The sequence below is a fragment of the Sciurus vulgaris genome (assembly GCF_902686455.1).
Source record: "Sciurus vulgaris genome assembly, chromosome: 9".
NCBI classification, from domain to species: Eukaryota; Metazoa; Chordata; class Mammalia; order Rodentia; family Sciuridae; genus Sciurus; species Sciurus vulgaris.
In genome coordinates, this window is record NC_136469.1 from 83,967,679 (window position 1) to 83,979,318 (window position 11,640).

General features: G+C 34.0%; 1 protein-coding gene across 2 annotated transcripts in view; it reads left to right on the forward strand.

Annotated features, from left to right (window-relative positions):
- Nucleotides 1-9,658, forward strand: part of NUP54 (nucleoporin 54) — a 30,711-nt gene extending 21,053 nt beyond the window's left edge. For both annotated transcript variants that reach the window (XM_079152728.1, XM_079152729.1), the window contains 4 exons: nt 1,080-1,187; nt 5,827-5,946; nt 6,265-6,375; nt 8,666-9,658. In XM_079152728.1, coding sequence (XP_079008854.1) covers nt 1,080-1,187; nt 5,827-5,946; nt 6,265-6,375; nt 8,666-8,794 — 468 coding nt within the window. In that variant the 3' untranslated portion in view covers nt 8,795-9,658. The remainder of the gene's footprint in view (nt 1-1,079; nt 1,188-5,826; nt 5,947-6,264; nt 6,376-8,665) is intronic.
- Nucleotides 9,659-11,640: the final 1,982 nt, after the last annotated feature.

Genomic DNA, 11,640 nt, shown 5'->3' on the forward strand with positions numbered 1-11,640 from the left:
CTTTTGCTCTTATGGCTTTGCAACACATCTTAAAAGCTAGTGGATTGAATTTTCAGTTTTTGTTCTTCTCAGGGTTTTTTTGGCTCTTTGTGGGTCTTTATTTTTTCATAAAGATAGTGGAATCAGTTTTTCAAAATGCTAGAATTTTTAATAGAATGGCATTAAATGTAAAGACTAATTAGTAAAGAATTGAATCCTGATGTTAAATCATCCCATTCATGAATAGTTTGTCTCTTTAATCACTGATGTCTTCTATGTCCTTCAGAATTGTTTTAAAATATTCTTTTTAAAAATCTTGCGTGCTCCTTTTTGGTTAATTCCTAGGTTGTTGATAAATACTGTGGGTGGTAAGACGGCCACCTAATTTTGTTTCTTCATAATGGTCTGGCATTTATTTCCTTCCAAGGTGATGATGCACACAGGTAGACTTGTGTTGTACAGTCTTATCCTCTTTTCTATGTCTATATTAGCCAGTGACATAGAATGATTAATTATGATGGGACAGTTATAGGATTAAATGCAATTGGGATGCTTTAGTGACATGGAGAAATTTTAAACTAGTTTGTTAATCATTAAGATTTTGTAAGGCAGAATAGTAGGATTTTAAGCCAGGCAAAGAACAAATCAAAGATCCAGTGGCATAAACATATATTCAGTTGTAGAATTAGTATTTCTTTTCCTCTCCAATCTGATTACTCCAAGTATTCTGTAACAGTGATAATTGGACTGTATTATATCTTATCATCATATAGATCTTTATCTTTTTCCCTTCAGACCTGGTTGTTGGTTCTATTTCATAATATTACTTAAAATTCCTTATTTCTGAAATACATGTTTTATTTTTACTATGCATTGCCCAAATATTCTAGAGCTCAAAAGAAGTCTTTTAATAGTAATTTATAATTTTTCAACACATAAGGAGGAAGAACTATAAATGCAGAATTAAAGAGAAAGAATTTTGTATTTTGAGAGATGAATTTCAAGTTTATCTAAGAATTAGGCTTTGCATATAGGTGTACCTGACAAATAATTGTAGTCCCCATACTTGACTTATCAAAAAAGACATTTTTTTCCCACAGATTATATCCGAAGATATTAGTGAGCTACAAAAGAATCAAACTACAACTATGGCCAAAATTGCACAGTATAAACGGAAACTCATGGATCTTTCCCATAGAACCTTACAGGTAGTAATTTGGAATTTTTTTCCCCCCAACATTTACAAGATGATATATGTGAAATATGTGCTGAATACAGGTTTCTGTAATAGAAAAAAGAGACTCAGAAGAAATAATGGTCCAAATTGTAAGTACCAAACTTACCTCAGTAAAACATTGGAGAAGTCTTACAGGGTGAGTAAGGAGACTAAAACTTTTTCTAAAGTTCACATCTTAGTAACAGGATGAGGGAAAATCATGAAGAAATAAAGCGTCTTGTTATGAAGAAAGCACATATGAAATCACTGATGTCTAATCTTCATAAAGTAGAAAAATACTTGTGATTTTTCAGTGCCAGAAAAGGGAGTGTAACCACTAATGGTTAAAAAACAACAGAACTTCGTAATTAACAAGAGAAAATAGAAGAATGAAAAGAATGAACAATAAAAAACTGAAATTATAAACTATCATGAAAACAAAGATTACATACCAGAGTCAGTGGGATATAGCAAAAACTGTACTCAAGAGAAAAATATATAGGCTTAAAAAAAACTTCATTTTAAAAAATCAAATGAAGGAATACAAACTGATGTTGTAGCATGTTAAAGTACTTCATTTTCTTTTACGGCTGAACAGTATTTCATCATGAATATTCTGCATTTTTATTTATTCATCATTAATGTACACTTTGGTTGTTTCCACCTTTTGGCTATTGTGAATAATGCTGTCATTAATATTTGTGTGTTTTTTATGTGGATCTATGTTTCCATTTTCTTGGGTATGAATCTAGGAGTGAAATTTCTGGGTCATATGGTTTTTAATTTTTTGAGAAATTGTCAAACTTTTTCCACTGTACCATTTTACATCTCTGTTTTTAGTGCCTTAAAAAAAAGATTAACAGATATTTCTAATTTAAAAAATGCCAATTATGTTTAGAGAAAAAAAAAAACTTGGGCTGCATAATGCATGATTCCATTTATATGACATTATGCAAAAATGGACAGTATAGCTAGAGGCTGGAGAAGAGGAGAGGCAGTAGGGAACTTTTTGGGGCGATGGAAATATTTCATATATACTTTTGTGGGTTGTATGGGGGATTACCCCAGGGCCTTATACATACTAAGCACGAGCTCTACCATTGAGCTATACCCCAAACACTTTGTTTTATTTTTTGCACGTTTTCGTTCACTGTTTTTGTTTTTGTTTTGGGTAAGTGTTTGAAACTAGCTTCTAGGAGGACAAAAAAGAAATAATGAAGGGGACTTCCTTTACCAGATTTAGAACTTACTTTAAACTTCTTGTACTTCTTTTTTTTTTTTTTTTTAATTGTAAACAAATGGGATACATGTTGTTTCTCTGTACATGGCGTAAAGGCATACCATTTGTGTAATCATAAATTTACATAGGGTAATGTTGTTTGATTCATTCTGTTATTTTTTCCCTTCCCCCCGCCCCTCCCACCCCTCTTTTCCCTCTATACAGTCCTTCCTTCCTCCATTCTTGCCCCCCTCCCTAACCCTAACTCTAACCCTAACACTAACCCCTCCCTCCCCCCATTATGTGTCATCATCCACTTATTAGCGATATCATTCGTCCTTTGGCTTTTTGAGATTGGCTTATCTCACTTAGCATGATATTCTCCAATTTCATCCATTTGCCTGCAAATGCCATAATTTTATTATTCTTTATAGCTGAGTGATATTCCATTGTATATATATATACCACAGTTTCTTTATCCACTCATCAATTGAAGGGCATCTAGGTTGATTCCACAGTCTGGCTATTGTGAATTGAGCAGCTATGAACATTGATGTGGCTGTATCTCTGTAGTATGCTGATTTTAAGTCCTTTGGGTATAGGCCAAGGAGTGGGATAGCTGGGTCAAATGGAGGGTCCATTCCAAGTTTTCTAAGGAATCTCCACACTGCTTTCCAGAGTGGCTGCACTAATTTGCAGCCCCACCAGCAATGTATGAGTGTACCTTTCTCCCCACATCCTCGCCAACACCTGTTGTTGCTTGTCTTGTACTTCTTTTGGTATCTTTTTTTCTTTGTTTCTCTCTTGGGGGCGGTGCGTGCAGTGTTAGGGATCAAACTCGGGTCCTCATAATTGTGGTAATGGTTACATGACCGTATATTTGTCAAAATTAATAGAACTCTACATCTGAGTGGGTGAATTTTGTTGTATGTGGATTATACCTCATTGAATTAGGGCCAGAAAACCCCAGAAATTTTAAATGAAGTATAAGCAAAGAGAACCAAGCTATTTGTCAAATTCTAAGGAAATATACTACAACTGGGTGAAGTTTTTTTCTGAATGCAGGGTTCTATAACAGTCTTTCAGTGTAACTTAGTATATTGACACATTAAAAGAAAATATATAATAGACTATCCAAAAATAGCATATATTCCAAAAGGCACAATACATATAAGTCATATTTAGAACTAGACCCTGAGAATTCGCAGTCTTATCATTATTAATCACTGTTATCATGGAGGTTTTCAAAAATATAAGCAACAAAATAATATATAAACACTGAACAAGAGATCAGTCTTTTTGCTGATGACATGATTATACAGAAAACTCAAGAGAATTTACCGTAGAATATGTAAGCCAGTGTAAGCTGGCTAGTTATGAAGTATAAAAATTAGCTTTTTTACCATAATGGAAATAGGAAAATATGCCATTTGTTATGATAACAAAAACTATAAAATACTTAGGAATAAATTTATGAGGAAAGTATACAAAATCTGATTTGAGGTCTTTACAAATAGATAAAACCATATTCTTAGATTAAAAGAATTAAAGCTTTTTTAAAATGGATTAAAATATTCTTTAAGCTTTTTTTTTTTTTAAATAAAGAAAGATAAGTGTTCTTGGGGAACAAAAAAGAAAAAATGAAGGGGATCTTCCCTTACAAGTAAGGTTTTAGAACCTACTTTAAAACTCTTGTGTTCAAATCAGTGTTGTGTTGATATAGGATTAGACATAAAGATCTCTGGAAGAGAATATATAGAATCTGTAAGTAGATGCAAGTATGTCTGGACACATGACATATGACAGAGGTGGTAGTTCAATTCAGTGTGATTGTTTAGTAAACAATGCTGGAATAACTGGCTCTCCATCTCTAAGAAAATAAAATTTAGACCACAGCACCATATAAATACAAAAGTAGATTAAAGACTCAACTCTTAAAAAATTTAGGAGGCTGCATGTATAATTTCCAGGAATTAAGAGAGACACTTGATCAGAAACTATAAAACAAAATTTACTACATAAGAATTAGAAAACTATGGCAAAAGATACCAGAAGCCATGTGTCAATATTTGTGGAAATTTTACAAAAAGCACTTATTTTCTCTATAGTGTTAATATACATATTATCCAAAAGAGATTCTATAATTTGATAAGAAAATTTAATTGAAACATGGGCAAAAGATGTGTAAAGGCACTTCACAGAAGAACAGAGTTACCTCTTAACCAAGATGCTCCTGTAGCTTACTAGGAATCAGGGATTTGCAAATTAAAGAAAAAAATATGCGATCTTTTTTACCCTCATCAGATTGGAAAATTTTAACCACCTCTACCAGTGACTGGCAGAAAAGTAACTCAAATGGTTTGAGTAACTCAAATGGTCTACACTGTTAGAATTTGGGAAGAAGGCAGTTTTAGCAGCTTCTAGGATACCTGCAGACACACTTTTAAGCCCAGCAATCTCATTATTGGGGGTCCACAAAGATCTTTACACAAAAATGTGTAAAGCATCGTTCATAGTCATAACTAGAAACAAATATACACCTGTCAAGATAATGATGATTGATTATTGGTTAATAATACATGAAAAGGCATGTAGCTATTAAAAAGACAAATTAGAGCCATACCTCTTAAGGATTTTCATGTGATTGTAATAGAGTTAATTTTGTAATTATATGTATGTAATACCTCATTTTTCATAAAAGATTAGGAGCATGGACGAAAGTTTGAAGGAACTTGCAATTTCGACACAGTGCAACCTGGGGTTGGGAGTAAGAGCAGAGCAAATCTGCCTTTAGTGGTCTCAGCAGACTCCTGATGTACTGTTAAGTTGGCATAAAGAAAGAAGCATGTCACAAAATAACAAACAGTATAGTTGTATTTTGGGTCCATGTATGTGCATGCATGTTTTGTCTGTGTGAACAACAAAAAGTAAAGGAGAATAAACTTCAGTCACCACTGTTTCTCAAGTACGAGGAGAAAATTTGCCATTTATATTCTTGTATTGTTTCTTGACAGGCAAATACGCTTTTTAAATCTGAAGGAAAAGTCCAATAAAAATTTTAAAAACTTAAAATATTATAGACTCACATTTTTGTATCAAAAAACCCTTGATTTTGAAAGGCTATCAATGTGTAAAACTGGTGTTGTTACATACCTTTTCTATTGCTTCTAAAAAAGGCATTAAAACCATAGGTTTAAAAGAACTGTTGTACTCCTTCTACCAGCACTTAAGTGATACTTCTATCTGGTACCATGGAACCGTGAGTCAGCTCTTGAACTTTGCCCAGCTATTTTGTTAGTGTTTGTTTTCAGCTAATTTTTTTCAGCAACTAATAAAATTACTTGCATAACTGAAAAAAGAGTTCTGTTAGTATTGATGACTTTTTTTTGTTGTTGTTGTTGTTTTTAAACAGGTCCTAATCAAACAGGAAATTCAAAGGAAAAGTGGTTATGCTATCCAGGCTGATGAAGAACAGTTGCGGGTTCAGTTAGATACAATTCAGTGTGAACTAAATGCACCTACTCAGTTCAAAGTAAGCACTTTGAAAACATAGAACTAGAATTTATTTCAGGTGGATTTGCAGACAAGTTTCAAGCAGTTTTCAAACAAGAATTTTGCGTTTTTTTTTTTTTTTTTTTTTTTTTAACATTGTGTTCTCTTTAATTGAAAACTCCTTTCTAAAGTGAACTTAGTCATGGGTTTTTTTGGCTGGTATAGTGCTTCAGATAATGTACAGAGCGAGAACTGTAAATTTTTAATTGAGAGTTTTGAAACTATCCTTTCAAAAGATTCTCTTTTTGAAATAGTTGCTGTTGTTAGCAGTTGTGTTTTGATCCATTCTTACTCTTAGGGCCGACTAAATGAACTGATGTCCCAAATCAGAATGCAAAATCATTTTGGAGCAGTCAAATCTGAAGAAAGATATTATATAGATGCAGATCTGTTGCGAGAAATTAAGCAGGTAAGTGTTGTAAAAAGATGTACTTTTTAAAAAGTGTCAGCTTACCACTTCACATCCATTAGAATGGCTATTATCCAAAAATAATAATGTGTTGGAAGAATGTGGAGAAGTTGGAACCTTCATGCACTGAATGGTGAAGCCTCTATGGGAATCAATGTGGTGGTGCCTCAAAAATTAAAAATTGAGTTATTGGGTGATCTATCAGTTCCACTTCTATATGACCCAAGGAAGTTGAAAGCAGAGACTGAACAGATGTACATCCGTGTATATGCACACACAATGGGATATTATTTCCTCCTAAAAATTCTTACACATGCCATAACATGGATAGACCTTATGCTTAGTGACAGAAGCCAGCCATAAAAGAAATAATTTTGTATGATTCCACTTACATGAGGTACCTAAAGTAGTCCAGTTAATAAAGAATAATGGTGATTGTCAGGGATGAGGAGAGGAGGGAATGGAGAGTTACTATTTAATGGGTACAGAATTTCAATTTTGGAAGGTGAAAAGTTCTAGAGATGGATGGTGGTGATTGCCGCCCAACAATGTGAATGTACTTAATACCCCTGAACTATACTTAAAGATGGTTCAAATGATAAATTTCACTTTCTGTTTTACCACAATAAAAAAAAAAAAGTGAATCATCCCCATCACCACCTCTTCTCAACATAAAAAGGATGAATTTAGAGGTAATAAAAGCCCCAAAGTTATCTAGAGCTTGCTACGTAAAGCATAGGCAGAAGCAGGACTAGAAATACAAAATCTCAGTTCTTATTCTAAATCTACTCAACCAAGGTCATATGGAGATCTATATGCATGCTAAATTGAAGAGCTCCTGTTGTAGATCATACCTTCTCAACCTGTATGCCACATACAAGTATGTTGAGTTATTGATCCCCTCACCCATGAGGGACCAATGGAGAGGTTGGGGTAGCCAGAACCTCCAACCATTTGTTTAAGGCTCACTTTGAATGAATGAAAAAGAAGTATTACTGTAGCTTATTTTCGTTAGTATAAATACAAATTTATTTAATGAAAGCTATTCAGATATCGATTGTGTATAAATAACATATATCAAACCAGGTATAGTGTTGCATGCCTATAATCCCAGCAACTCGGGAGGCTGAGGCAGAGAGGATCACAGGGTTGGGGCCAGCCTCAGCAACTTAGCAAGACCATTTGTCAAAATAAAATTAAAAATACAAGAAAGACTGGGCGTGTAACTCAGTGGTAGAGTGGATTCAGTCCCTAGCAACAACACTGGATTCAATCCCTAGCAACAACAGCAGCAACAAGAAAAATATATGTATGTGTATTTATATGTGTATATATATAAACAATAACAAAATATATATACAAAGATGGTAAACTTGGTGAAACATAATAGGTATGTTGGCCTGACCCTGAGGATTTTAGATAGTTATGTCATTAACAACAAATCTAGTATGTGCTTTAGAATGGATGTTGCTGTTTTATGCTATTTTTAAAAACTTTGGCTTTTAGGTTCTTGGAAAGTATACACATGGTCAGTTATAGTCTATGGTGTAAGTACTTGCATTAAAATTATGATGCCAGCATATTATAATGCAGAGCCATATTAAAGAGTCTGTACATGCAATAAAATTAGAAATCATATAAACATCCACCTTTCCAAAATGTTTTGGAATTGAACCACAGCTTGCCATCTACTTTACAGCCTTGGGCAAATTACTTGCCTATGTCTCAGTTTATTTAATTGTAAAGTACAAATGACCCTGGTACTCCAAAGGGTGCTCAAGGATTTTAAATGAATTAATGCAAGTTAATGTCAGTGAAGCTATTAAACAGTATCTTAGTACATGGGAAGGACTCCTAAAAATGTTAGCAACTATGTTCATCATCACCATTACCATCATTACATACTCTGTACTTCAAAACATGAAAATTCGGTTTTTAAAGTGATTATTTTTCTGGCTATCTATATTCATCTATATTTAAGTACCTTCTTTAAGTTCTGTTTTAATATTATACCTTTGTTTTTAATCAAAGGTTGATTAAAAAGAACAGCCATCTAAAAATATTTCTGTTTAATATGTTGCTCATTTTTTTTGTTCTTGAGAGTATACTTTTTACTGTGGGTTATATAAAATTTTTATTAGTAAATGATGTAGTAAAAATGTTTATACATGTTGGATTTATTTAGAGCAGTTACTAGGTACTGTATTGCTAGTACAATAGTCAAAAATAGTCTTATGAGTAGCTTGCAATTTAATAGCATAACACATTAATATGTTGTATTTTATTCTAGCATTTGAAACAACAACAGGAAGGCCTTAGTCACTTGATTAGCATCATAAAAGATGATCTAGAAGACATTAAGTTGGTAGAACATGGATTGAATGAATCCATCCATGTCAGAGGTGGTGTTTTTAGTTGACAGTTCACAAACTTGTGTTGGTGGTTCATGGAATACATCCTCTTAACTAACTTCATCAGGCCTTCCTTAAGAGAATGAAACTGACTGACCACGTGGAGAAAAAAAGAAAATGATCCTCTCCTGGCTTGGATTTTTGAAGTTACTGACAAATCTGAAATAAAATAGCCACCTCACAACTCTTCAAAGATGACCTTCAAAAGATTTACCTCTGAAAGCTATAATTACTTTAAAAAGAGAAGTACATAATTACCAAAAGTATATGTATGATTGTACATTTTCACAACACCATTTTCTGAACCATAATCAGTGTTTAGTGATGATTCTTCATTCAACTTTCCATAGCAAGTAAATATATGTCTACTTTGCACATAATTACTGGGCTGTTGGAGATTTGTACTTCAGAGTGTAAATGTACATTAGTTTTTATATTTTTGAATTCATCTGTGGGAGGAGTAGAGAAAAACCCAAAAGTATTTAATGGTTAATGTGGTTTTCTTTTTGTTCTATAAAGATTTGAAAAAATATATTTTTATATTATTTTACTTATTTGGAATTTACATAACACACCTAAGCATTAGGATATAACAAAATTACCATTTTTGCAAACTTTTTGTTATTTAAACCTCTTTATTTCTTAAAAAAAGATGAAAACTTTTAAATAAATTGTTAATTTGTAATTTTAGATAATTCTGTCTGTTTTCTTTATTTGACTTTTGGGGAAAGACCATTAATGTCCACACAAATTCTAAATTCATAATTGTAATGCATCAAGGGGTTTTAGTCTTAAGATATCATCTAGGATAAGAATTCCTTAATATAGCATTAGTATCTGAAAAAAGAAAATCTGAGTTAGCATTTGTTAAATATAGTAAGTAACTATATTTCTGACTACAGTCTATATATACCTGGGCTTCATCTTGTTGGCACCTCTGGAAGTGTGCTGCAACTTTGCATTACTGTGTGATGCTTTGGCTTATATTGAGAGGTCTTACAAGAAACTATCTCATAAACCTTTCAATTATATTTATAGGGATGGTCATAGATGGGATGCATGTATAACCAGAATGAGAACCCACTGAAGGAATTTCTGCATACTAGGTTATAGTTGTGTAAGGAGACTAGGAACTTTAGGAACTTTAAAACTGATTGTTCTTTCCAAATTAGCCACGAGAATTTTATAGTCACTTTTGACAGTTCACAGCATGCAAATTTGTTATACTACTCTTTACCCTTCCATCATACTTTCTTACCCATTACAGTGTTGGGAAAGGATTTTCCTTGTGCACGTTTTCTCCTTGGCTCAGAAATAGGCACATCCACTGTTCTCATTTATGTAGCCATAGATGGAAAGGAGTTTCAGATATTCTGCATACCTCTTTATAATAGCAAGAACTGTTGATCTAAATGATAAGAATTGTTATTCACTGAGCCACATAATCTAGTGGGCACATCACTAATGATGTATACCATGCTTATTTTCATGTTCTGGTACTATTAGGTTCTTGGTTCCACAAGATGAATACACCTAGACAAGAGTCAGGGTCTGCCTTTTAAAGACAAGCCAGTCATCCTAGGCATCCTAAATATGCTTTCCACATGTAGTACTATGTATTCCAATTAAATGATAACCAAGTGGTATGGACTAAATGTGTCTCCGTAAGAATTATAATTAGATTCTAACATCCAGTATGATACTCTTTGGATGTGGGGTGATCAGGTCAGAAGGGTGGAGTCTTCAACCAGTGGAATTAGTGCCTTCTGGCTCCTCCTGCTATGTGAGACACAGCAAGAAGACAGCTCTCTCTGTAAGGAAGAAAAAGGGCCCATAAAGGAAGCAACTCTTCCAGCACCTTGTTCTTGGTCTTCCTTATCCTTCAAAACTGAGAAATAAATTTGTTATAAACCAAAACCATCCAATCTACAGTACTGCATTATCACAGCAGCCTAAGCACATTAAGATGTTAAGTTCTAAATCTGGGGTGAGGACGAGGAAGAAAGACCCACTTTAGCCTTACTACTAAGGTGTATTCTATAACTTAATTTGCCAGAAGTTCTGTATCTAGTTCTCAACTGGTTAGTGGTTCTTGTAAACAGTCTTCCCTTAAAATTTTGAATAAAAAGGCTACTCAGCTTATATAAGGCTCTGGGTTCAATATCCCCCCAACACACAGTTTTTTAAGTTTGTACAGCTGGGTTCCTCTTGGCATTTGCATTCCATCCTGGGATCCCGAGCCTCTTAGAAATTTATGTAATTAAGGTTTAATTCTGTTATAAGTTCTGTAGATTTTGTCAAATGTGTCATATCATGAATCCATCATTGCCAAGTCATACAGAACATTTTCACTGTCCAGAAAAAATCTCTACTGCTTGCCCTGTTCAGCCTCCTCCCACCCCACCCCTGGCAGTCACTGATATATTTACCCTCTTTATAGTTTTGCCTCTTCCAGTACTGGGGATCGAACCCAAGGGTGCTTAACCACTGAGTCACATTTCAAGTCCTTTTAATTTTTTATTTCCCACTCCTTTTATTCTTCATTCTGAATCCTTAACACCTAGTAAACATTGAATCCTTAACACCTAGTTCAGATTTGAAAATGACCTTAAATCTGTTTTGAAACATCGACAAAGGTGGAGCACAGGGGTTTACCCCTGTGTGTAATCCCAGCAACGTGGGAGACTGAGGCTGTAGTTCAAAGCCAGCCTCAGCAACTTAGCAAGACCCTGTCTCAAAATTTAAAAAAGGGTGGGGGGCTGGGGATGTGACTGTGCTTGAGCACCCCTGGGTTTAATCCCCAGTACCAAAAACAAAAACATTGACAAAGTACTGGTTTATACCAGTCTTGGCT